General features: G+C 48.6%; 1 protein-coding gene across 7 annotated transcripts in view; it reads left to right on the plus strand.

Annotated features, from left to right (window-relative positions):
- Positions 1–21742, plus strand: part of KDF1 (keratinocyte differentiation factor 1) — a 116881-nt gene extending 95139 nt beyond the window's left edge. For 6 of the 7 annotated variants that reach the window (XM_042844669.2, XM_042844670.2, XM_065576967.1 and 3 more), the window contains 3 exons: positions 15938–17052; positions 18354–18428; positions 19313–21742. In XM_042844669.2, the coding sequence (XP_042700603.1) occupies positions 15957–17052; positions 18354–18428; positions 19313–19395 (1254 nt within the window). In that variant the 5' untranslated portion in view covers positions 15938–15956 and the 3' untranslated portion in view covers positions 19396–21742. Of the gene's footprint in view, positions 1–8416; positions 8619–15937; positions 17053–18353; positions 18429–19312 lie in introns of those variants that run through there. The other variant, XM_005302009.5, reaches the window with a different exon arrangement.
- The last annotated feature ends 5634 nt before the right edge of the window (positions 21743–27376 follow it).

Consider the following 27376-nt stretch of genomic DNA (forward strand, 5'->3'; position numbering starts at 1 on the left):
TGCTCAGTAATCTGCAGCCGGCATCCCTCTGCCCAGACATGCCCCTGAAGCCTTGGTACCCAGCAGCTGAGACATCTTGTCACCTTCAAGGCCCCATTGCCAGCAAGTGCAAAGGATCCTGGGAGCACATTTGGGAACTAGAGGCGTCTCTTGCAGTATCTCAGCAACAGCAAAGATGCCCGTGGGGGGGAGGACAACTTGGCTGATAGGGCCCAGGATGGGCTGGGAGGAGGGAGAACTGCTTTGGATGCAGCTGATCTTAAAAAATCTCCACAGTTTGGGGGCTGAAATCTCATGAGACCAGCTCATGAAATTCCATTGCTGTCAAATTCAAACCCAAACCACCCCCCAGGCTTGATTCAGCCACAGACCAGGTCTTGAGCACCTGCCTCACTGAATCCAGTTCTGAACACTGCTTTCTTGGCCCATCCATAGCACGTCCTTTCCACCTATGGTACCTGCTCAATACACGCTGACCTGGACTGTCTGTGTGGAATAGGTGTGTGACCATATTGTAAATCAGAGTGAAAATATTGCAAATATGGGCAGCTTTAATTCTATTTAACCCCTTCCACCCTGGATTTTGCCGCTGAGCAGGAACACAGGGTGTGACTGATTGAAATAGACAGATGACACAACAAAATAAGTATTACATATTTTTTAATCAGCTGGTGCTGAGATGTCCAATCTAAATAAACTTGCTGGCCCTTAGATGAAAAATAGAAGAGAGGTCCTGCTCACTCATGGTCCTTAAACATCCTATGATGAGTTCATAAGTGCATGGGTGCTAGCCCCATTTTCCTAACTAAATTGCATCTCAAATACTTACATTCAGCCTCCTTCGCTTTGCAGCAGTAGTTTTACTTGGCTGCGGTATCCTTATTCACTTCCGGTCCTAAAATGTTGTGCAGTGTTACTGTGCGCTGTTATACCGCTACCACATTCCCCTCCAGAGGTGGCTCTACACAGTGTTGTACTTAAAGTACTGCACAGGATCTTTTCAGGGGGAATAAGGCAAAACGCCACATTTATTAGCAATACATGTATTCATTAACACTGTATTATATGCATATAATATATTACACTTACACTCACACACACACACAAACACACTCCGTCTTCTTGTTACCAATTAGTTGCTCCCCTTAACTTCACTGGCCAGGTGAGTTAGATGGGGGAGGGGGTGGAGCCGGGCTTCTGCCGATCCGGATCGATGCTCCCATGTTGACAAGACGAGACCCGGGGTCCTCTGCAAGACACCTCACTTTTATAGCAGCTTTCCTCTTATGCAAATCTATACCAGATTCAAACTCTGTGTCTGTGTTCATTGGTTCTTTGTGCTGCTTTCTTTTGAGTGTTGTCCCAATGCTGCAAAGAGGGTGTTTCCAAAAGAAGGTGCTTGCTTCTAACCCCTGAGGCCGTCGGTATGTCTGCTTGTCTTTAATGAGCCCACTTGACACGTTTTATTGTCCTTGGGTCTGGCTCCCAGCCCCTCTCCAACAGTTGAGGCTGTCTGGAGGTGCTGCCTTCCATGCCTTGCTCATCCACACCTCATTCATTCAACAGGTCAATTGATTAAGAGGGGATGGGGGGAGAGCTATTGTTCTACTGCTAGCAAAAAGAATTTTTTCTTCTATATTATTCTATCCTTAGGGCTATAATATTATACCAAGGGCAATGCAAAGTTTCTAAATGAGGCTTTGATACAAAGTCCCATGAAAACAGAGGTCACACGTGGGTAGACCCACCACAAGGTTATATGAAGAGGCACAATGTAGAGTTATGTGAAAATTATCAGAGATTGATCTACAACAGGTGTGCAAAGGAAGGGTAGAGAACCCGCAGTCACCCCTCAAGAAGAGGCCAACCACAGCTAGGATGGGGAGTGTAGACACTGCATTAGGCCAGTGACATCCCAAAGGCAGGTCAGAGGCACTCGTTTGAGACCCTCTGACCCTTTAAGCTCCCCGTCCCCAGAAGAACTAAACTATCTCAGGGTTGTTGGAGCACCCACTGCACCCGTTCAAAGGTTGCCAGAGCTCCAACTGTAGCGTGCGCCCCTCTAGAGCCCCCAGGAATTCTGAGGGAGTGCACGCTGCTCCATCAGGAGCTCTTGCTTCAGTACAGCCTCCCGGTTCCCTCACTTCACCCCATCTCCCCAGTCCAGCCAGCGTGGCTTAGGGCTTGTCGTTAGCTCGAGTGATCTACACTCTAGTTAACTCCTCTCAGGTCAGTCTAGCTCGTGTGAGAGCAGTGACAGTCCAAAAGAACAGTCGAGCATCACCGAGTAATGGCATTAGCAGCACATACTAGCTGGAGCATCGGCAGTCCTGGAGCTTCAACCCCTCGACAGGCTGGTTAGATTGAGTTTAGTACACCACCTGCCTCGAGCTGGTGATTACTGTGTGGGAATGGGAGGTGGGTTCAGGGCTACCCTGGAGTTATACCAGGAGCTAACACTGCAGCTGGCGGACGCTTTAGAAGTGCAGAGTAATATAACCCTCAGGAATTAATTAATGTGATTACTATCACTTCCCCAGTTGCCCAGGAGCATTTCCCATGAGTCACTGGTGCCAGCATGTGGAAACTAGGAGCAGCAACTTTCCCCTCTACTCCACAGACCCTGATCTAGCTAAAGAAGAGAGCAGAGAAAAATCACATCTAGTGGTTAGAGCTCATGACTTGGAGTCAGGCTGCTTGGGTTCATTCTGCTGCTGACTCACTGCACGACCTTGGGCAGGTCCCTTCTGCTCTTTGTGCTTCTGTGAACTCATCTAAAACAGGGATAATTACACTGGATGTGAGGATGGACAGGAACTGTGAGGATTAACTTGTTAACGTTTGCAAAGCGCGTTGAGACCCTCAGATGGAAACGAGCTAGTGGAGGGCAAGTTGCTCCTGATAAAAAGGACATGTGGATCCACTGCTGGAGTGTTGCTCATGTGCAGCTCCTGGGGCGAATCCAGTGATCCCCCCCCGCCCCACGAGTGACTGTGGTATGGAATTATTGTCAGGGGTGTCTGGGGTCACTGAAAGGCTCGAACGTCCTGGCATAAACTGGAGCATGTTCAAAGTCCTCCTCCAGCACCCGGAGTTCCAGAAGGAGAAAGGACCATGCCAGAATTGGCAGGAATGAAAAGAACAGACGTTAAAATTAGCAACGCCTGACCTCCGCGAAAGATGCTTTCAAGCACTTTCAAAAGCCTGAGTCTTCCGGGAGCTCAGGACCTGCACTGCACAGACCCTGATGAACAGGCCTGACGTCAGCAGGGGCCTTGCGTGCCGCTAGGCTGCTGCATTCGCCTCCGTGCTGCTGACTAATGCAGCTTCCTTGCCCACACTGTGACGCAGAACAGTGCTCAGCAGTGAAGTGATCGTCTCTTCCCACCCAGGCCACGTTCCTGCTGTCACTAGGCTTAAGAGTCCGCTCAGTGCCCAACACTAGCATGACAGCCTTTGCACTGGCCAGAAGAGTGGAGAACATTGGCCACAAACTTGGAAGGAACCAGCGTGAGTTGTGAGTACGGCATGTTCCCTGGGGCAACATATGCAGTGAAGATCAGCTGGATTCAATGCATGTCCTTATTCCAAATAAAGCCCAGAGCACTTCCAGTTTAGAAGGTGACTGCTCAGGTTGCAGGAATCTTATGAGCACATGAAAACCACGGTGTCCAGATCTTTTTAAACAGAGCTGGAGCCAAAGCGAAATACCAGAACCCAACAGCCCTGAACTCAGGGGAAGTTTGAACTTCATGGGCCCGTCTCTAATAATGCAAGAATAATAAATTAATAATGCCTGGGAGGTATTTCGCTCTCTTGACCGGCACTCTTGACACCTGACGAGGAAAAAGGCATCACGTTTCCAAGCAGTGCTTTGAATTACACACAGATCAAACCCCAGCCAGCGACATGACATGAGCCGGAGTGAAGCACGACGCTGCCATTGCAGAGGCTTCAGCAAATCTGCACAAAGTCTTTGTGCTCTTTTGAAAAGGAACCATGGGCCTGGCACTAGCAGCACATTGTTATCTGATTTCTCTCTCTCTCCTTCGAGCAACCTGGCTGGTGCATCTCAGACAATCCCATGTCAGTCACAGCTACTGCTGTGCAGGGAGCTTTGGTGTTAGAGGTCAGCCTCATTCTTCTCCGACCCTTGCCAGCCAGCTGTCCCGGGATGGGCTTTGGGTATGAAGTGCACTGCACCCCCTCACTTGCCTCCTTTCCCCGAACCCTGGAGCAGAACAAAGTATCCCCCACCCCTACACTCCTGGCTGGTGAGTCATCAGCATCAGCATTCAGAGAGCCAATGAGTCACTCAAGGCAGCAGGAAAACAGCGCGAATGAGCCGAGCTGCCTGGCAGGTCTGCTCCGCGGAAAGCGCAGTGCGTCTCCAGCGTGCATAATTGCACGCCGCCACCATGCAGCGCACGACACCAAACCAAAGCAACAATGCCCGCAAGCTCCTCTCTCTTGTGAAAGCCGTGTTTGCATGGGACTCGTTTTTAGCCACCATCGCCCTGCCTACACTGGGGCTCCCATCCTGGCTTAAGAGCCTAATCCAAAGGAATGACCACCCCCCCCTCCCCCCACACACACACACTTCAGAGGGCTGTGGTTCAAGCCCACAGCTTGCATATTCCCGTCGCTGCCACATAGCAGCAGTTTTCTGGGTTAAGCTTTTCTTGCCATTTATTGAGCATCTCCAGGTCGCTGAAGTTCTTTGGAGCCCCTCTCTGGGCCGGAAATGCAGCAGTTTGCAGGGTGCATCTGAGGCTTTTGACCAAGTTTTGCTTTCTGTGGATTTCTGCCTTTGCTTTGCTTTGATCCCTGCCCTTGTCATTGCCGTGAGCTCAGAGACCCGCAGCAAACACCCAGTTGTTACCGTTTGACATTGTTCAGATAGCACCAGACGGGCACACGGCACCTACCAAGCGGCTGAACTGCACCCATGGGTCTTACAATCCACAGCAGGCCCAATCCTGCAAACTCTGCCTACTAGGTGTAGCATTTACTGCCAGGCTATTGACTCCAAAGCAACCGGGGTGGGCCTGCTGGTAAGCAATATTCCTGGTAGTGTTGGCACAATCAGGTCCTAAATTAGATCTACGATAAAACAAATGGCAAATGTTTAAAGCCCTGATTTCGGAAAGCATTTAAGCACATGCTTAAAGGTAAGCACGTGTTTAAGTCCCCCTGAATTGCTATTGTTGCCTGGCATTTTCAAGGGAGAGTTCTTCCTTCTGGAATTCACCTCTCCTCTCCTTCATCAGATCGTCGACTGCCAGGGCACAGGGTTTACCCATAGGAGGCAGTAGGGTCCAGTCAGTAAATCTGGGATCTGTTCCTGGTTCTGCAGTTGACTGGCTATGTAACCCAGGCAAGTCGCTTAAGACCAATATTTGCAAAAGTGGCCTCTGATTTTGGGCGACTCGGTTTCTGGGTGCCCTGAACCAGACCACTGTGGGCTTGGGTTTCAAGCCTTGAGCACCCCCCAACTCCAGATGAAGTCAATGGGAGTCATAGGAGCTCAGCACCCCAGAAAATCATGCTCAACGGTGTCTCAAAATGACAGGTTTCAGAGTGGTAAGTAGCCGTGTTAGTCTGTATAAGCATCCAAAAATCAGAGGCCACTCTTGCAAATGTTGGCCATAACCTCTGTGCCTTGGCTTCCCCATCTTTAACGCGGGGATGACCTTTGCGAAGCACTTTGAGATCTATGCACGAAGAGCACCAGGCTGAGTGGATGACAGTGAGGTGGACTTTTGCTTCAAGCAGAGTGGGGTTGGGTGTTTGGCATTAGCCTAGTGATTTTCGTGGTGTTTTCTTTTACATACAGGGGCTGAGAGACCACGAGATGATCCCTTCTTTTTAAAAAAATCTCAAAATATAAATAAAAGGCTAGGGTGGGTTTCGATAGATAAGGGGTCGTGTGAGGCAGTGGGGTTAAAATATTAGTAATTAGGAAGGGAGATTTGCCCTTGTGGGGGACGGGCTGTTATTCCCGCAGAGCAAGTTATTTGAGTTCATTAGTTTCCTTTTGGTAGATTTCAGAGTAGCAGCCGTGTTAGTCTGTATCCGCAAAAAGAACAGGAGTACTTGTGACACCTTAGTTTCCTTTTGGTTACTCAGGGATTATGCTGTGTTTTCATATGGGTGGATTACTTGTCTCTTTGGTGGCTTGTTGTTTCCAGGCTTGTTGAGAGAAGCCTGTTTGAAGGCAGGGTTAAAGCAGAGAGGGGTGTGCACACAGCAAAGCATGACTCAAGGATGTGATCGCTGCCGACCGGGCTTTGGCATATTGCAGTGGCATGTCCACCATAAAAGGGCTTTGGAAGTCCCCCTCTAAAGGGAAGGGGAGGGAGCTTGTAAGTATATGTGTAAAGAGAGACACATATTTATTTTTTGCCCTTCTATAGCAACTTCCATCAGAGATCTCAAAGCACGTTATAAATATTAATTATTTATATTATTGTAGCATCTAGGAGCCCGAGACAGGGAAATATTATTTCCATTTTAGATGCAGGTGAATTGAAGCAAAGAGATTTGAGATGATTTCCACAGTATCATGGAGGGAGTTAATGACAGAGCCAGGAACAGAATCAAAGTCTTGATCACAAGACTCTGCTCTAACCATTAGACAACGCTCCCTCTCTACATTGTAACAGGCTGATGCTTTTAGTTTGTACTTTGGTGTGAACAAAACTTTACGGGGCCCTCTGCAGAGCCATGCTAGTCAGTCAGCCCAGACAGTCCCACAATGCACAGCACCATGCCCTCAAGGGAAGCACATGGAGATGGCCTGCTTCCCGCCCAGCAGCACAGGGCCGGTCAGCAAGAATGGGGTGGGGGATTCCTTGTCCTGCCCCAGGATTCCAAACACCCTGCCCTTTGGACTACTCGTGTGAATGCAGAAATCCTTTAACTTAATATGGTTAGAGTTTAAAATCTCCAAGTAAACCATTTTCAAAATGCTTTAATTTGGTGCCAGTGTGCCCAGGGCATAACAGTCCAGCAGGTGGGGTGACAGTGGATCAGGGCACTGCCAGCTCCCTTCCTTTGTCAAGACACTGACACTTTGCTCTAGCCTCCGCTTGGTTTGCTATATGCAATGCCACCATCCACTTCTCTTCTCTACTCTCCCACCCCATTTCTGAGCCCCCAGATGTCAGCACATGCAGAAGTACAAGGACGTTGCTATCAGCAGTAGGAACGGGTATCTTGGCAACAGTATCAGCAAAGACCATTTGAAAGTAGAGGGGGTTCTGAGTGTCTCTGCTCTGCTGCTGCGATGGATGGAGAACTGTAAAAAACACCAGCCCCACTTCCATGTCTGGATCTTGTTTGAACTACAGGTGGAGAATAATTACTGGAGGTCAAGGCTGCCACCTACTGGCCAACACAGCTCAGTGTGGGCTACCACTTACTTCTTCATCCTAGTGCTTTGCTTTTCTGCAGCTTCTCCCACCTCAAGATCTCAAAGCCTGTTACAAATCTTAATTAAACTTCCCCGTAAGGTGGTCAGTATCATTATCCCCATTTCCGGGATAGGTAAACTGAGGCATAGAGCAGGGTTGCCCAAGCCCACGCAAGAGATTAGAGTCAGAGTCAGGTGTAGAACCCAGGAGTCCTGACTCACTCCCCTGCAATAACCACTAGGCCAAACTCCCTTTTGCAAGCGTGGTCTGTACATCAAATAATTTCAATGTTCAGATACTAACTATAGGGGCGTCCCAGCCCAGGCCCTGTGAAGCCTGGTACTTGGGGGAGCAGTAGGACTCGGGGAAGAGCTCTGGAATTGGGGGTCAGTGGGTGAAGGGATCTCGGGGTGGGAGGTAATTCCTGGAGGGGAGTCAATAGCTTCAGAAATTGGGGGGAGGGGTGAGAGGAGGGTTTGGTGGTCACTCCGCGGGGGGGCAGGAGCAGTGTCTGGGGAGAGTCGGGGGAGGTCGGTCCCAGGGGTGTCAGTGTCTAGTGGGGTCAGTCCCGGTTGGGGGTCCTGGGGGTGTCAGTATCTGTGGGGAGTCGGGGGGGGTGTCAGTCCTGGTTAGGGGTCCCGGGGAGTGTCAGTGTCTGGGGGGTCAGTCCCAGTTGAGGGTCCTGGGGGTGTCAGTGTCTGGGGGGGGTCAGTGCTGGTTGGGGGTCCTGTCTGGGGGGAGTTAGGGGGGAAGTCCCAGTTGGGGGTCCCGGGGGGTGTCAATGTCTGGGGGATCAGTCCCGATTGGGGGTCACGGGGGTGTCAGTGTCTGGGGGAAACTGGGGGAGTCAGTCCCGATTGGGGGTCCCAGGGGGTCTGTTTCTGGGGGGAGTCGGGGGGGTGTCAGTCCCGATTTGGGGTCCCGGGGGTGTCAGTGTCTGGGGGGGTCAGTCCCAGAGGGGGGAGGAAATCAGTGGCCGGGGTCCGCCCCGCCCGGAGAAGGGGGAGGTCCCTGGGGGGAGACAGAGGCTGGGTGCAGGACACAGGAGCTCAGTCCCTGGGCCCTGGTCCGCGGAGGGGAGGGGGAGGAGTTTCGCCTCTCCGAGAACCGTGTCCCTTGCGGCAGCCCGTAGCGGCAGGTCACATGGTCTCACCTGGCCCAGGTGAGGGAGGGGCCGGACGCCGTTCACCTGGCTCGGCACAGGTAACTCCAGGGCCGGGCCTGGCCACCGACCCCCCGGCGGGAGGGACCCGCTTGGGGTGCCGCACCCCCCCGCGCCCGGCGGGAGCAGGCCCCGCCCTGACCGGGTCGCTCCCCCCGAACACACTGCGGGGGGGCGGACCCCGCCCCAGTCCCACCTCAGCGACCCCGCGGGGGGGGCAGCCCCAGGGGTTCAGCTCCACCCCGGGGGACACTCCCGCGGGCTGGGTGCTGGGCGGAGCGCGGGTCCCTTGGAGCTGGGGCTTTCTCCCACACCTGCTCGGTGGCTGCTGATTTGTTTGCCTGGGGCGGTGGGTTTCATTTGCGGACCCCTTTGGAAATCTTAGGCACAGTGTGCAGAGCCCCCAGGGGTCCGCGGACCAGAGGTTGTAAACCACTGGCCTAGCGAGAGCCAAAGCAGCGGATTCCTTCCTGCCTTGAGGCGTGGGGACCTCTCCTTCCACCTCCCCACTGAACCAGTCTCCCCTACTTGTGACAACCCCCCTCTCCCCCCTCCCATCAGGCTCCCTTTTTAATAATATGACATTCACCTAAACACTCTGTATCCCCCTCCCCGCCAACCTGCTCGCTCTTGGGGGGGGGGGGTGACATGCATGTTGTGCTACTTTTGTGTTGCTGGGCTTGGGAGGGTTCTGAGCAGCAGGTGGGATGACAGATCGGGTGTGTGTTCAAGAAATTGGATCAGCTTTCTAGGAAGCATGTGATTGACTGGAACCACAAACTCCAGTGCAGCCTTTGCCACTTCGTGCCCTGTGCTCTGAAAGAGCTGCTACAGACACAATCCCTACAGATCCAGTGCTACACTAGATGCATGTCTGTTACTCTTTCCTTGGAAAATACTTTTAGTTAAGTTTTTTAAAAGTATCAGTATGCTGTGTTATTGGGAATGCCCAAGGTGTTTGTGTCAGAGGTAGATGTACCTCCGTTTATGTGAAAATAACTTTGTAGTGAATCTTCAGGAGAATGAACAGTTTATTATGATTTGTACAATAGTGGTGTCTAGGATTGCCAATTGAGATTGGCAGCTCCATTGTGCTAATGTACAAACGCATAGTGAGAGACGAGCTTATGATCTAAATAGACAAGATAGATTTGAGGTGAGAGGGGAAACTGAGGCACAGAGCAGCAAGGTGACTTGCCCCAAGTCACCCAGCAAATAAGTGGTAGAGCTGGGAATAGAACCTGGATATCCTGAGACCCAATCTACTGTCAGCAAAACCACTGTAAAGCAGGTTTGAACCATGGCAGCAGAGTGGTTTTTGAATAAACTGTAAAAGCTATTGAGGGTTCTGTGTGTTTGGATGCAGGTCACATTAGAAATCAAGAAAGGATTAAATTTGAAATACAGTAGTTTGGATGTTCTGAAAGGCCCCCTTTAATCCAGTATCAGAGGGGTAGCCGTGTTAGTCTGAATCTGTAAAAAGCAACAGAGGGTCCTGTGGCACCTTTAAGACTAACAGAAGTATTGGGAGCATAAGCTTTCCGTGAAAGCTTATGCTCCCAATACTTCTGTTAGTCTTAAAGGTGCCACAGGACCCTCTATTCCCCTTTAATCCAGTGTTTCCAAATCCTCCAGTACTAGATAGGGATGAGTCAAGGCTGTAGCCAGCCTGGTTATTGGTTTACTGATGTAGATAATTCAGCTAGTTCTTATAACTCACTAGTTCTCAAACTTGTACTGGTGACCCCTTTCACTTAGCAAGCCTCTGAGTGCGACCCCCCTTATAAATTAAAAATACTTTTTAATATATTTAACACCATTATAAATGCTGGAGGCAAAGCAGGGTTTGAGGTGGAGGCTGACAGCTCGCGACCCCCCATGAAATAACCTCATGACCCCCTGAGGGGTCCTGATCCCCAGTTTGAGAACCCCTGTTATAACTGATCTCGAAGGAGCTCTCCTCTCCCTCTCAGCAAGGAAGATCTTAAACCCTGGATAATGATGTTCCAACTACTCACAAATACCATTCATCTGAAATGAATGCTTAACCTCTTTAGAAGGACCGTGTTGGTTCAAATAAGACTGATGCTTGAGGAGGAAGAAGGTTACCAACTTCATTTTCAGTGTCAATTTAGCAAGTGGGTTTTAACCCAAATATTTATTTGCCATTGTTAGGCAGCTGGTTACAATTTAACATCTGGGCTTAGTCAAAGGGAACACGTCTCTGGAATCCTGGTAGTTGGGCTTTGACCATACTTCGATATCTGTGTTGGCTGAGAAGTCTTTATAGTCTTAAACTTGTGATCTTGTGGTGAATACGGTGGGCAGCTGTGATCTATTGGATTGAGCACAGGGTGTGAGCCGGAGATAGGTTCTATCCCTGACACTGCATTTTGCACAACCTTAGATAAGTCATTTAACCACTGTGCCTCAGATTTTTTTTTCTTCTACAGTGGAGATAATACCCACTTTATAAGGTACTTTGAAACCTCGGGATACTAAGCGCTATATAAATGACCATTACTTTATGGGCTTTGGATATATGTCATTCTTTTAACATGACCTCCGTATTATGAGTAATCCGTCATCCTGCTGACCAGTAATGGCTCTCCACTTGGAGAGTTTGATCAGCTCAGATGGGTTTTTTGGTGCATGAAAACCTGATGAAAGTGAGCAAAAGCTGATGGCCTAACTCAAAAGTGCCGAGCATCCACCGCTCCCGGTGAAGGCAATGCGAGCTGGGGGTGCTTATCCTGATTTTCAAAAAGTGCTATCTGAGTTTTTTTTTATTTAAAATGTCTAGGAGTAAGGGAAGGGGACCTCTCAGGGTATGTGTTAATCTTATAAAATACATAAGTGAGACCAGATTGTCTGAAGAAGAGCTCTGTGTAGCTCAAAAGCTCGTCTCTCTCACCAACAGAAGGTGGTCCAGTAAAAGATATTACCTCCCCCACCTTGTCTCTCTAATATCCTGGGGCCAACCCGGCTACAACACTGCAAAATACATAAGTATCAGCCAAGGCTAATGTCCATGGAAAACAGCGGAACAAAGGCTAGGGAAGCTTATCTCCAACGTATAAATATCTGCCAAGCACTCCCAGTCCCCATGTCCGTTACTGTGGCAGAACTACTTTAAAAAGTGGCAGTGGTCATCCTAGTTAGGGTAGGAGTAGGGAGATTCTATTACCTTTGTATTTGACACTGGTATGACCACTGCTGGAATACTGTGTCCAGTTCTGGTGTCCACATTTTAAGAAGGAAGTTGATACATAGGAGAGGGTTCTGAAGAGATCCGCAAAAACGATGAAAGGATTGAAAAGCGTGCCTTATAGCGACAGACGCATGCAGCTCCATCTGTTTAGCTTAACAAAGAGAAGCTAAGGGGTGACTTGATCCCAGTACCTATAGGGAGCAAATATTTGATAGTAGAATCATAGAAATATAGGGCTGGAAGGGACCTCGAGAAGCCATCAAGTCCATCCCCCTGCACTGAGGCGGGACCAAGTAAACCTAGTCCATCCCTGACAGGTGTTTGTCCAACATGTTTTTAAAAGCTTTCAAAGATGAGGACTCCACAGCCTCCCTTGAAAGCTTATTCCAGAGCTTAACTCCTTTATAGTTAGAAAGTTTTTCCTAATATCTCACCTTGCTGCAGATTAAGCCCCTTATTTCATGTCCTACCTTCAGTGGACATGGAGAATACAATAATTGATCACGCTCCTCCTTTATAGCAGCTCTTAACATATTGGAAGAGTGATCCGGTCGCCCCTCAGCCTTCTTTCCTCAAGACTAAACATGCACAGTTTTTTCTACCTTTCCTCATAGCTCAGGTTTTCTAAACCTCTTATCATTGTTGTTGCTCTCCTCAGGACTCTTTCCAATTTGTCCCCATCCTTTCTAAACTGTGGTATTCAGAATGAGACACGGTACTCCAGCTGGGGCCTCACCAGTGTCGAATAGAGCAGGGCAATTGCTGCCTGTGTTTTACATAAACACCCCCTTTTGATACATCCCAGATTCATAGTTGCCTTTGTGCAGCTGAATCACATTGACAACTCATTCAGTTTGTGGTCCATTATAGTCCCTAGATCTTTTTCAGCAATTTTGTAGTTGAGCATCTGATTATTCCTTCCTAACTGAAGTACTTTACACTTGTCTTTACTGAATTTCATCTTGTTGAATTCAGACCAATTTACCAGTTTGTCAAGATCATTTTGAATTTTAAACCTGTCCTCCAAAGTGCTTACAACCCCTCCCAGTTTGGTGTCATCTGCAAATTTTATAAGCATGCTCTCTACTCCATTATCCAAGTCATTAATGAAAATATTGAATAGTACAGAACCCAGGACTAACCCCTGTGGGACTCCCAATTTGACATCAAAACATTGATAAATATTCAAGTACAGTCTTTCAATCAGTTGTACACCCACCTTATAGTCATTTCACTTAGACCATATTTCCCTAGTTCGCTGATGAGAATGTCATGTGGAACTGTGTCAGAAGCCTTACTAAAATCAAGGTATATCACATCTACTGCTTCCCCCAGGTCAGTAATCCTATCAAAGAAGGAAATTAAGTTGGTTTGGCATGATTTGTTCTTGACAAATCCATGCTGGCTATTCCTTATAAACCTTTTATCCTCCAGGTGCTTATAAATTATTTAATAATTTGCTTCAGTATCTTTTCAGGTATTGAAATTAAGCTGACTGGTCTGTAATTCCCCAGATCCTCCTTGTTCCCCTTTTGAAAGATAGGTACTATGTTCAGCCTTCTCTTGGTCTGGAACCTCTCCCATCCTGCAGGAGTTCTCAAAGATAATTGCTAATGGCTCCAAGATTGCTTCAACTAGTTCCTTAAGCACCCTAGCATGAATTTCATGAGGCCCTGCTGACTTGAATACATCTAACATATTTAAATATTCTTTAACCTGTTCTCTCTCTGTTTTGGCTTGTGTTCCTTCAATGCTCATTGTGTTGAGTATCTGGTCATCATTAACCTTTTTAGTGAAGACTGAAGCAAAATAGGGATTAAGCACCTCCGCTTTCTTGATGTCACCAGTTATTAGTTCTCCTTCCTCACTAAGTAGAGGACCTCCACTTTCTTTCATCTTTCTCTTGCTCCTAATGTAATTAAATAACCTCTTCTTATTGCCTTTTATGACCCCGGCTAGGTGTAACTCATTTTGTGCCTTAGTCTGTCTGATTTTGTCCCTACATACTTGTACTGTTCTTTTGTACCCCTCCTTAGCAATTTGACAATGTTTCCACATTTTGTAGGATTCCTTTTTGATTTTCAGGTCATTTAAAGAACTCCTAATGGAGCTATCTTGGCTTCTTACTATTCTTCCGATCTTTCCTTTGCTTCGGAATAGGTTGCAGTTGTGCCTTTAATATTGTCTCCTTGAGGAACTGCCAGCTCTCTTGAACTCCCTTTTCCCTTAGATTTTCTTCCCATGGGACCTACCTACCAGTTCTCTGAGTTTGTTGAGGTCTGCTTTTTTGAAGTCCATTATCCTCATTCTGCTGCTTTCACTCCTTTTCTTTAGAGTCGTGAAATCTATCATTTCATGTTCACTGTCACCCACATTGCCTTTCGCTTTCAGATTCACTACCAATTCCTCCCTGTTGGTCAGAATTAAGTCTAAAATGGCTGTCCTCCTGGTTACTTCCTCCACTTTCTGGAACAAAAAATTGGGCTCTTCAATCTAGCAGACAAAGGTATAACAAGATCTAGTGGCTGGGAGTTGATATCTACTGGACAGCTTTGGAACCCAAAGAGAGTGGGAGAAAGTAGCTACAATAACAGAATCATAGAATATCAGGGTTGGAAGGGACCTCAGGAGGTCATCTAGTCCAACCCGCTGCTCAAAGCAGGACCAATCCCCAGACAGATTTTTACCCCGTTCCCTAAATGGCCCCCTCAAGGATTGAACTCACCACCCTGGGTTTAGCAGGCTAATGCACAAACCACTGAGCTATCCCTCCACCCAACAGCACAGAGAGGGAGAGACTGACATAGCTTGGTTCAAGCATTGGGCTGCATGAATTTATTTTTCCTCATAACACATGGTGACTTATATATTCGACTCTCATTTGGTAAATTCAAGGATCTAAATTTAAGCATATTGCATTCGAAGAGGGTGTGTGGAGATCAGGGAGTGGTGGAAAGTTGTACCCTTTAAGGCTGTTTGTTTTTCATTTGCCACAGTGGTAGCCACTGCTAGCCCAGGCCTCAAGGGTAGAGCAATGTAATGGTCACATGCAGCGTGACATTGAACTTGTATGTAAAAGCCACATCAAAGCTTTACTCCGGAGGTCTGATGTGAGACTAATTTGGCATCTACATTCAGTTCCCTGAAAACATCTGCAATCGAAATGAAAAGAGAAACAAAATCAGTTTTTCCTTCAGTGCTTTTTGCATATGACATGACGCTGTTTGCCAGCCACATTCAGCAACAGCTGTGCCACCCTTGCCAAATCCCGTGAATTTGCTTTAGCACCAAGTAGCTTAGAGCTCACTGTCTTGGTCAGCTGCTTGTCTCATGATCAGTTAGTTGTCATCTCCTCCTAGGCACGATGTGTTTTGAAATGGATATGGCTTATTCTTAGAGCCTAGTTTAAGCCCAGAGAATGCAAGACGAAAGGGAAATTGTTCAAAAGAGGGTAGAATGTGTAAAGGGAAACTGCCAGCTAGCACCACCCGCCTTCTGAACAACTTCAGAGTCTGAATCTCCCTCCATTTGCCCTGGGGAAGCTCTTCTGAAGGTTATAGTGACTCTGAAGCCACTAAAAGTAGCATTTTAAAAAGTAAGTGGCTTTTCTGGCTTGGTGCTTCCTTTTGGAAGGCACTTAAAACTCGATGATTAAAGCATGAGTACAGGCACTGCAGGGAACATTGCCCTGGTCAGGGGTTGGGCAGCCGTTCTCAAACTTCATTGCACCGTGACCCCCTTCTGACAACAAAAATTACTATATGACCCCAGGAGCGGGGACCGAAGCCTGAGCCTGCCTGAGTCCCGCTGCCCAGGGTGGTATGGCCAAAGCCAAAGCCTGAGGGCTTCAGCCCTGGGTAGGGGGCCTGTAACCTGAGCCCTGTCACCACGGGCCAAAGCCTGAGCCTTGCCACCCAGGGCTTGAAGCCCTCGGGCTTCAGCTTTAGCCCCAGCAAGTCTAACGCCAGCCCTGGTGACCCCATTAAAACAGGGTCATGACCCACTTTGGGGTCCCCACCCACAGTTTGAGAACCGCTGGGCTAGATGATCCAGGTCTCGTCCTTCTCTGAGGATTCTTAGACGCGGGCTGGAGACAAAGTTACTGTGACAATGGCTCTACGTGTGACATGAGACCTTCTTGTTCTTCAGGTGCCTGAGGTGGTGAGCCATGCTGGGCAGGAGAACAAGACACCCCCAAGAAATCAGCAAGCACCGGATGAACCTGTCCCACCAGGATGCTGTGCCCCAAAGGATCAGCCCATCCAAAGAGTGTGACATCAGCCTGGAGGTGTTCAGCAAATCCACACCTGAACTCAAACAGAGCCGCAAGCTGGCACAGCAAGCCCGGGACAGGAGAGCCCGCAAAGCTGACCTCAAAGACTCCAACGGGAGGGAGGCAGAAACAATTACCTTTATTTCTGGCACAGCAGAGGCTCCCCAGACCCAGAGCTTGTGCTGTCTTTCTTTGTCTCAGGCCTGGAACGCCTCCAAGGCTGTTCTCTGCTGTATAGTGACCTGTGGGGGCTGCTTTAAGAATTGCGGCATTCACATCCCCTGCCTGGGTCACACTGAGACTTCGATTGATGATGGAAGAAACAGAGAGCAAAATGGGCGTGTGCCTAGCAACAGCCCTGCCAACATCTCCCCCGTTGAAAAGAATGGGAACCAGATCAAAAAGAACACTATGGGGAGCAGTTTCAGTTACCCAGATGTGAAACTGAAGGGGATCCCTGTCTATCCGAACCGGAGCCCTGGCAACCATACAGATGCAGATTCGTGCTACAAAGAGCCCCTGCCAGAGAAGACCTTCAGGAACAGCATAGAAAAGCCACCACTCCCCAGCAGCCACCGGAGCTCGGAGGAGTATTACTCCTTCCACGAGTCTGATCTGGACCTGAGTGAGTTGAGCAGCTCTATGTCCAGCAAAGAGATCGATGTCTTGATCTTCAAGAAACTGACGGAGCTCTTCAGCGTCCACCAGATTGACGAGCTGGCCAAGTGCACGTCAGACACTGTCTTCCTGGAGAAGACCAACAAGATCTCAGACCTGATCAATAGCATCACTCAGGACTACAACCTGGATGAGCAGGATGCTGAGTGCCGGCTAGTCCGAGGCATTATACGCATCAGCACCCGGAAGAGCAGGGTCCGGCCCCCCATTTCCATTCCTGCCACCAAGAGCCACGAGGAGAAGGCAAGCAGAGGAAACGCACCGGACAGCGGCAATGAAACCATGCTGGAGTCCCTAATCACCAGCCAAGACGGTACGTGCAAGTCCCTTGTCCACACTAGCTTTGCAGCTCAGTTCCCTGTGTTTGAGAGCTGGGTTCACCTTGGGATATGGAACCCCAGACTCGTGAGAGCTCCTGCTTTGGAGTTTGCAGGGAGTAGAGTTGGAAACTGAACTGTAGCATCAAGGTTATTTTCCTGAATTGGGGGAGTCTCATTCTCCTTCTAAACCCTGAAGTTGGCCACTTAATACTACCCATGTCCCTGAGAACCCACTTTGCAGCTATTATCCTTCTGCATAACTCACCATACTTTACTCTGCCAGAGGGGTTTGCGCTGAGTGATATAAGGGGCTGGCCATACACTAGTCCTGGCTCGGCTCCCTAACCCCATCTTAGGAAGCAAAGCCATGAGTCAAACTCAGGTCACTGGGATGATCAGATCTGGCATATGCCAGAGCACTTCCACTAAGGCTAGTAAGTTGGCCTTCTTAATTAAGCTTTGACCAATGTTGTTCTTGGATAATGTTCACCTCCTGATGCTTTCTTCCCCATGCCTCATTCTCAAGCCAAAGGAATCTCAGTTTCTCTGCCTGTAGCATGAAGGAACTTTCCCAACCCAGTAACAACTCTGAAACAGAGTTGTCTATCAACAACCTTGGAAAGCTGGCTGGGCTGGGGGGTGGTTTCACCATGTTAATTTTCTAATCTCTTTCATTCCGCTTCCGGAAAGCCTTTCCTTCCCCCACTCTCACCCTTAACTTAGACTCCAGTAACGTAACCTGATACACTTCCAGACTTCTGAACTGCACATTGAGACCGGTCACTAGCTTGTCCCCTATCGTTCTTCTCTTAGGTGTTAGTTACCTGCAAGTATCTCAAATGCTGCCTAACCCTGAAAGAAAGGGGGGAAACTGCCGACAGAGTGTGAGGGCCTCTTTCTTTGGAATATGCACCCCTCCTTGTCCGAGTACCTGAAACTGCTCACCTGCAGGACATGCCACAAGGCGCGCTGTCTTAGGGCTCTTGAAGAAGCAAATATTGTTGGATGTGATGGGGAAAGAGTAAGACTATTCTATTTTTGGGCTGGCTGGTTATGTAGTTTTAGGGGTGCTGTTCCTTTAGCCTATTTAAATAGTTGTCAGAAGCACAAGAATGTTTCTTAAACCTAAAGAATAAAGAAGTAGTGAGCTTAGCCCTGATAGCCAGCTGGATACGTGCAAGTGATAGTGGCTATTGGGAGAGAGCGTTATATGATGCTGGCAGCTGTGTCTGCACATGGCACCATATACACCTTCAGTCTTTCCCCTCTCAGCACTCCTCAATTTTCTTTCCAGATTTGGCTGTGCAGATATCAGAGGAAACCACAGCAGATGTGATAGCCAGGAACATGAGACCGTTCAGCGCTGCAGGTAACACCTCCGGGTCTCTCTCAGTGAGAAAGCAAAAGCTCTTCCAACTTCCAGCTGTGACTTTGGGAGGTGGCACTTATTGAATAGAGGCCATTTCCTTCCTTGGGAGGACCCAGGAGAGTCCCCAGATATACTGCAGTGGTGAGGGAGCTTCCCAAAACCTCCCCTACTGCACATGGCCTCAGTTCCCAGTCTGTAACACAAGACTAGTACCCACCTCTCGGGGTGTTGTGAAGCTTACGGCTGGACTCTAGAAATGCAGGGTGGTGGCGTTGAACCTGTGCTTGAGCCTCATGATGCTCCTCATTTAGACCTTTACTGGTGCAAAAGAGAAGGAAACAAAGATCAGAGTTTATACAACTCCCTCCCCACACTTCTCCTAGGGCCTGAGACCAAGCCTGAGCGTTTTCAGTCCCCAAACCTTCTGACAAAGTTTGAAGGGAAGTGAAAGCATAGTTAGGATGGGATTTTGACTTCAGTCTGAGGGTAACTTGCAGCGAAGTGAAGCAGCAGGGGCGAATTATTTACCAGCAGATGCCTTGGGCTCCGTTCCTCTCCCATGTTGCTTTGAATGTTTTGCATCAGAGAGCGGCCTTAGGCTGAGCTGTTAGTTCCCCTGTGTGTGTGAAGTGACAGGATCTCTTCTGAAAGTTGCCTCTGATACTCTGGGCTATTCCCTGCCTCAGGGGGTCGTCATGCTGCTTTCTCTTCCCTCGAGTTACGCAAGCCCCCTCGTATACGAGATACGTATTTGAGAACGCAAGACCCTTCATGGCAGCTGTATCTGTCTAGCTCCTGAGGATTTTGCTGCTGAGTCTGTGCCATTTTATGTGAACTTATCCTTTCCCACCCTCTCCCCCCCCCCTTTTTTTTTATTTCTCAAGGGTCTCCAATGAGCAGAGCTTCCTCCTACCAGGACACAGAGACTGATTCGTCTGGAGCACCGCTGCTTCAGGTTTACTGTTAGGATAATGGACCAAGGCAGCGCTCTGTGGCGGGAGAGGTCGCTGGGCCTTACGGCACACAGAGCTCCTCCTCTCTTTGAATATAAAATGTGCTATGCCACTTTATTTTCTTCAGTTCTCTTTTTCCCTTGTTAAAGTTCAACTTGCCCCTCAATCTGTGGGGCGCATTGGATTTTTTTTATGTGGGGGATCATAAAAGAACCTTGAGGAAATGGACCATGAATCTAGTGAACTTACTCAGACGGTGGGACGTGAGTTCTGGGAACAGAAGATGGACCAGGGGATCCTGACAAAGGGAATTTGTTCTGCCTTTGTGGGAACGTGCAGTTCTACTTCCACGCTTGGAGTGCAGTTTTAGTACCCAGCCAGACGTCAGCCATCCAGCTGTTGCCCAGCGCCAAAAGTCAGCTGTACAGTTTTTGCCCTTCCGGCACTGTAGATGTTAATGTATGTTGTGTAGCTTTGTTGATGATCTTTCCCCCACCCCAGGAATGTCTTTCCATTGTAGCAATTCTGTTGAGGCGAACACCAAGGCTGTAAGAACACCCAGCTGTTTAAGATCCCAGATCTCTACTTACTGTTGCTGGCCTTGATGGTCCCAGAGGCTGAGTCCTCTATGCACAGTAGCCAGACAAGCTTTCTTGACAAAGTGCCTTACGCCTGTCCTGGAGGGAACACCTCAGAAAAGAGAGGGTAGTTCAGCCTCCGGGGTTTGTTTAATCTTTGGCCTCTTTGTAGTTGATGCCAACAAAGCAACCAAGCCAATTTAGTGCTAGTTGCAGTGTGGACAACTTGTTGATGAGACTAACTGGACTGAGACCCAACTCTGGTCTCTCAGGTTATCATGCAACCACTGAATAACAACTTTAAATCACTGCCAATCTGGTGAGAACCACTGACATGAGGTATTAAATAGATACAGGTGTTGATTTATAACTCGTTTGCCAATCAGCTTTTCTCTCACTCATCTGCCGAGGCTCACATAGCCCTTGGTGGTCATGTTAACTGTTGGAGAAAGCTCTGAACTTGGGTCTTGGCAGGTAAGCAAAAGACCAGACTTCTTTTAAAATTACAAATCAGTCCTCCCTGTAACTCTGCCTGTGTGTTTGAGATCTTAAATGCTCCTTAGAAAGGCTCCCTGGAAAACTTCGCTGTTGCCACCCTAAAGGCACCAAACTGGGTGACCTTGAGGGCTGCAGCTTTGCAGAAGCCTGAGGGCTGCACCTCGCTGGCATCTCCACTGGCTCGTTTATCAGGAAGTGAACACACCCAGCCATGAGATTTGTTTATACACTTTGGTGCCTTAGCAGGGGAATAGAAAATGCTCGTTGGTGGCATTAACCAGCAATGAAACAGAAGTGTCCAGTGCTGCTAGAGACAGAGTGGCAAAGGTGGGCTCTGGCCCTGGTGTAGGCCGCACTTCTGTGCTTAAGCTAAGGGAAGGTGTCTTGAGCTTGTAGGTTGGGACTCCGCAGTCTGTGTTTGCTTCCTGTGCTTTTCAAAGATTTGGAGCTTTTAGTTCCTCACTTCACTAAGTAGGGCTTATATAGCTGCCAGTTGTGGACAGAGCCCCTGTGAAACACGCCATTCGCCTGAGCCACATTTAAGTCCCACTCAGACCTACTTGCTGTTCTTGTAAATCACTTGCTTTTAAAAAATACAGATTCAATCCTATCCCTTGAAACATCAGAAACACTGGCTCACGAATCGCCGCTGACTTGGCAGTGATATTTAGGCTAAATAACCGATCCCACAGCACTTTGAAGCTTCTCCCACATTTGGCTGTGTTTTCGTGTGGCTCTGTGTTCCACGTTCGGGCCTTTGGCGGGCTCAGAGGGATGGTCTGGCAATGCAGGAGCCACTGAAGTTTTGGTGAGTTGATTGTTTTTCCTTAGGCTTTGTTTTTAAAGCAATGAAATGTAAATTTGAAAAAAAAAAAAAGCCCTCCCTCTTGTTCATGACCCAAAGTAGTGGCTAGGACTCCTGGCAAACAGAGAGTGACTGTAAATACGTAATATTTTACATACTACCTTTGATGGGCCTTGCGGACTCCTGAACTAGTTTGTAAATATGTACTTGGATAAGTTTACTTTTTAAAATGGACATTTCCGTGACAAGGTAGCCTGGTGCCTACTGCTGGGACAAACTGGGCAGTAGGTTGCATATAGCACCTATGACGAGGCAGTTCCACGAAGACCTGCCCATGGCTGCTGCCCAGATGCAATAGACTTTTACAACTGTTTGTACAGCCACTTGTGCCAATAGTGCCTGACAATGGATGTGGATTAAAATGCTGAGTGAAAAAAAGGTGGGTGTTAGAGGTGTAAAACTATCCCTGAAACCGGCAAACCTGTTGTATGTTATGTTTGACTCTGTCTTGCTCGTTTTTTTTGTTTTTTTTAATTGCTCCCTATTTAATTATGCTTTAAATTTCAACCCGAAGCAGATTTTAAGCACAGCCTTTGCTGAAGGGTCTGGGAGAGAAGGGAGTGTGTAGTGCCCAGCAGCTGGCAGACAGCAGTGCTCCAGCTAGAAGTTTCTCTTGTGGTTGACCGTTGTGTTAAGTCTGTGTCCCCCTTTTTTTTCCAGTTAATTTAATGCAGCCTGGTGTCTGGGGAGCAATGGGGGTCTGTGTAAATAAAGTAGCCTCTTGGGAGCTGTCTGTGTGCAGGGAAATGTGTGTATGGGGGGGGGGTTAATAAAGGGGAACCTGTCACTGACAATTCTACAGAACTGAGGCCAAAGTGGGGACAATCTTTTCTACAGTGTGTCTCTTCCCCCCCTCCCCACCCAAATCTTGTGCTGATTTAATCCATCTGGAGGAGCCACACCCTCATGAAGGGGGTGGGGATGGGGGGGGGGGAGGGAGGTCAGAGTTTTTTGTTCTCTTGACCCTCTGACTTGAAGGACCAGTTTTGCCTTTTTAAAGTCAGTTACTCAACTAGCAGCTCGTTTGCAAAGTCCTGCTCCTGCACCTGCTGTCACTCTCCTTTTTTGGGGTGGGGAGGGGAGGGAGATGGTCAATCAAAGGAACTCCCTGGTCTCTCTAGCCCTGTCATTAGACAAGGGAGTGTGGCTGCTTATAGGGTAACTACCTTGTAATAAACTTTTTCAAAGGTATGGGGGCGTGGTAAGAATTGGTGCCAGACCCTTCTTTCTCCTCTTTGCAAGGCCCTTCCTAGTGGCAGTGGGGCTCCATTGAGTGAGACCCGATTGTTGGCTTGGAAGGTGGTTGGTTTTGGGAGGGGGGAGGATAATCCCCTTTGCGGGGTCAGGGGTTGCTGGGAGCCTTTCAGTCTGACCTGAGATCTGGCGCTTTCTGCCTCTAAGTTGCCGTTTGAATGGTGCTGCTGGCGGTCATGATTGAAAACTCCCCACTGTTGCATGGCTGGTGTGAAACAAGCTGGGTGCTGTCAAGCCAGTGATTCCCTGCACAACCCCCCATTCCATTTGGGAGCCACAGATCTCTGTCTAGAGAGGCAAAAGAGTGAGTCCAAACTCCCCACTTGTTCCTGCAGATAGGCCCTCCACGTGGAGGTCCAGGGAAAGACGTTTGCACTGCATTTACTGGCATGGTTCCTGTTGGGCTAAGTGGAGGACATCAGACTGTAGGCTTGTCAAGCTGCCATCTTCCACCAGCACTAAATAGCCTGTCAGACCCCTGCAGGGAGACAGCCTTCCTTTTTAAGGTTCTTCATTTTCATTTAAAAAATATAAAGGGAGGAAAAAATCCTTGTACTAGGCTGGCGGTGGGTCTTGGCTGGAAGGGCTCTGCCAGAGAAGAACCTTTGCTTGTGAACAGAGCTGTTTTACTGGTGAACCAGGGCAACAGGTATATAGAACTAATACGGCCAGCTCCACTTGAGTGGCAGTAACTTAAGCTGCCTTTCAGCCAGCTTTCCGAATAGCCTTCTCATCCGGGTCCTGCAACTGGGCTCTGGCTACAGAATGTCTTCTCCACTATGCCAGTCTGTTTCAAAGCAGCTTTGGAAGAGAGTCCAACAGCTTGCAGCCAGCTAATCACAGGGCAGCCCCCTCACAAGAAGCTGCTCTAGGACGAGCCATTTAATCATAGAATCATAGAATCTCAGGGTTGGAAGGGACCTCAGGAGGTCATCTAGTCCAACCCCCTGCTCAGAGCAGGACCAACCCCAACTAAATCATCCCAGCCAGGGCTTTGTCAAGCCTGACCTTAAAAACCTCTAAGGAAGGAGATTCCACCACCTCCCTAGGGAACCCATTCCAGTGCTTCACCACCCTCCTAGTGAAAAAGTTTTTCCTAATAGCCAACCTAAACCTCCCCCTCTGTAACTTGAGACCATTACTCCTTGTTCTGTCATCAGGTACCACTGAGAACAGTCTAGATCCATCCTCTTTGGAACCCCCTTTCAGGTAGTTGAAAGCAGCTATCAAATCCCCCCTCATTCTTCTCTTCTGCAGACTAAACAATCCCAGTTCCCTCAGCCTCTCCTCATAAGTCATGTGCTCCAGCCCCCTAATCATTTTTGTTGCCCTCCGCTGGACTCTTTCCAATTTTTCCACATCCTTCTTGTAGTGTGGGGCCCAAAACTGGACACAGTACTCCAGATGAGGCCTCACCAATGTCGAATAGAGGGGAATGATCACATCCCTCGATCTGCTGGCAATACCCCTACCTATACAGCCCAAAATGCCATTAGCCGCCTTGGCAACAAGGGCACACTGTTGACTCGTATCCAGCTGCTCATCCACTGTGACCCCTAGGTCCTTTTCTGCAGAACTGCTTCCTAGCCATTGGATCCCTAGTCTGTAACAGTGCATGGGATTCTTCCGTCCTAAGTGCAGGACTCTGCACTTGTCCTTGTTGAACCTCATCAGGTTTCTTTTGGCCCAATCCTCTAATTTGTCTAGGTCCCTCTGTATCCTGTCCCTACCCTCCAGCGTATCTCCCACTCCTCCCAGTTTAGTGTCATCTGCAAACTTGCTGAGAGTGCAGTCCACGCCATCCTCCAGATCATTAATGATCATTAATTTACTCCTCTTTTCCAGCTGCTTTATGGGACCCAAGTAGGTTTCCCTTCTGTTTTGCCAGCTTCCTGATTGGGGTTAGCTTATTTTGAATTAGTGGTGGGGAATGGCTGAATTGCTACAGAATTGCTCCGTTTGTTTTGTACTAGTGATCAGGCATATTTTTGACACACCAGGCCACCCTAAAAGCTGTGACTCAGGTTATTACTTATTTGTACTGCAGCCGTGACTAGAGGCCTCACCCACGATTGGGGGAGCCCATCAAGTTACCCACTGTGTACACACATGGTGAAAAATGTCCCTGCCCCAAAGACCCATGTAATCATACCGAGCGGGCCCTGGGTTCCAAACCCTCATTAATTGCTGTTCTAAGAATATTTCTAGGGAGTAACTAGGATGTCTACTGCCACCTTAGACTGTTTAAAATAAAGATCTGACAATGCATCCATCTCACTTCTTGGTTCCTTGTAGAATAGCTGTGAAAGTGCTTTAAATTCTCACTCCCAAGTCCGTGTGTCACTTTGTTTTTTGTCTGCTGTGTTCTCCACATTCATGCCTGGGTCTTGAATGAATTTGCAACATCTTTTTGCTATCGGAAGAGTTGTCATGTTTTTGTCAGTCCAGCAATTTCTTAGGTTGTGTCTATACTACACAGCTTTTAGCGACATGGCTGTGTCACTACAGCCGTGCTGCTAAGAGTCGGGCAGTGTAGCCGCTGTTTGTCGGCTCTCCTGCCGACAAACTTCCACCCCCAATGAGCGGCGTTCGCGTTGTCGGCAGGAGAGCGCTCCTGCCAACAACATGCTGTTCACACTGGTGCTTGTTGCGGCAAAACGTTTGTCTTGCCCGGTTGTGTCTTTGGTTTTTTTTAACACCTCTGAAAGACACAAGTTTTGTCATTCAATTGTCAGGGTCGACCTAGTCTTAGTTGCTGCATCTGGCTCCACTCTGAGTTTCAGTATTGGGTGTGGTACTGAATGGGGCAAGTGATCTTGGGAAGAATATGGTGACTAGGGAACTAGTACTATAACACTACAAGAGACCAAGAGCTGAGCAACACAGGAGGAAGGGGATTTTTAGGCAGACTGGTTTTAACATACATTTACCTCCAATGTCCAAATGAACACTCATGAGAGAGGATTTCCCCCCTCCCACCCCTCAGTTGAGAGCTCACAAAACCCTCAACTTATGGGTGTTTCCTTAAAAGAGAGTCTGATTCATGATGAATCGAAGTGTTAGTGCGATCCCATTGTCTCACACCTGTTACATCAATATCTGTGGATTTAACAGGAACCGGTCTTCATGATGAACATGCATGCAGCTAAAATCAACAGGAGTAGGACTGAGGTTATGTTGAGAAACCACCTGTGAATTTACTTCCTTTTGGGAGCTTGAGTCAGCGTCTTTATTTCACCGTTGACATTTTGATTTTTTTTGGTTAAGTTTTCAATGAAATAAATAGCAAGTCTCTGCTGAGCATGTGTCTTAATCGCCATTGGAAAACCAACTAATGGTGCTCTTCAGAGATTTGATGATCTGTCACATGACTATGCCCTTAGTAGAAACCTAGTACCATGCAGGTCATTGACCTGAGCAACCATGGTAGCACCTTCATCCTGGCTGTGTTCCTCTGCATACATGTGAATCTAGAACATCCTTGTGCAAAAATCAACTCCATATGCACAGGCCCCTGCTTTCAAACCTCGTGACAGTGATTCACTTTTATTTTGTTAAAGTTAGCAAAAAGCGACTGATCTTCCTGTGACTGAACAGACTCTGGTTAGGGGTGGCAATTTTGATTGAATGTATTTCCTGAGGTTTCATCACATGACATCTTTAATTAAAGATTAATCTTTAATTGCTGGAGACTCCGGGACAATGCTGGAGGGTTGGCAACCCTAACTCAGGTCTGTGGTTTTTAATTACAGTTTGGAGCATGCAAAGAAAAGCAAATAAACGCCATGTTCCTCCCCCACCCACCCACCCACCTCTTGAAAATGATTGAATAGTTTCTTTCCAGGTGGTCAAAAAGTGATGCTGGAAAATGGACTGTTCTACCTTGATTCTTTCACAGCCCGGTCCGTATTCGCTTCCCCCCTTAAAGTGGGAGCTGCAGCCTCTGTTCAAGGTAAAAAGCAATGATTTTAAATGCCTAGTACTTGTTCTTTCTCCTGCGGGGCTTTGCTCTTTAATAGTTTGTTTATAAAGTAGTACCATTGCCTGCTTCTCGGACTGTTTAAACACGTAGCCAGGGCCGGCTCTGGCTTTTTGGCCGCCCCAAGCAAAAAACAAAAACAAAAAAACCAGGGCGGCCAGAACGGCAAAGCAAAAAAAACCACCAGAGCGCGGGTGCAGGGGGACCGGCGGGGGGGGGAGGGAGCGGGCAGGAGAAAGAGAGAAGGGGGCGGCCAGGCTACAGCAGGGGCGTTGCCACACGGCCCCTCCCGCTGCGCCGCCGCCTGCCGCGAGGGCTCCGCTCCGGTCGGCGGGGAGGGAAGGAAGAGGACTGCCCTGCAGGGCGCTCTGGTTCTCCGCGCCACCGCCCCCTACAGGGCGGCCGGAGCGGAACAACAACAAAAAAAAACCACGCGGCCGTGCCGCCCTAGGATTGGGCAGAATGCCACCTCAAGCACCAGCTTGCTCAGCTGATGCCTGGAGCCGGCCCTGCGTGTAGCTTAAAAAGCTTTGCCAGGGGCTGGTGTTAGAAAAAGGAAAGTGGGAGGGGGAGAGAATTGTATTTCAGTCTGGAAACGCCTCTACAATCTCTTCACGGCTTTGCCTAAATCTGTGGGGAGGGAAGAGCTGAGGATGGCAGCTGAGGGCGCTCCCAGCCCAGGCAGCCAGACTTGAGCAGGGCCGGAGCTAGCGCAGTAGAAGTAGCACGGGATGTTGCAGCTTGGGCTGGAGTTCAGGCTCTGAAGCTTAGGAAGTCAAGTGGGCTTGAGCGTCAGAGCCGCAATGGTTACATGGCTATTG

The sequence above is a fragment of the Chrysemys picta genome, chromosome 23 (assembly GCF_011386835.1).
Source record: "Chrysemys picta bellii isolate R12L10 chromosome 23, ASM1138683v2, whole genome shotgun sequence".
Taxonomy (NCBI): Eukaryota; Metazoa; Chordata; order Testudines; family Emydidae; genus Chrysemys; species Chrysemys picta.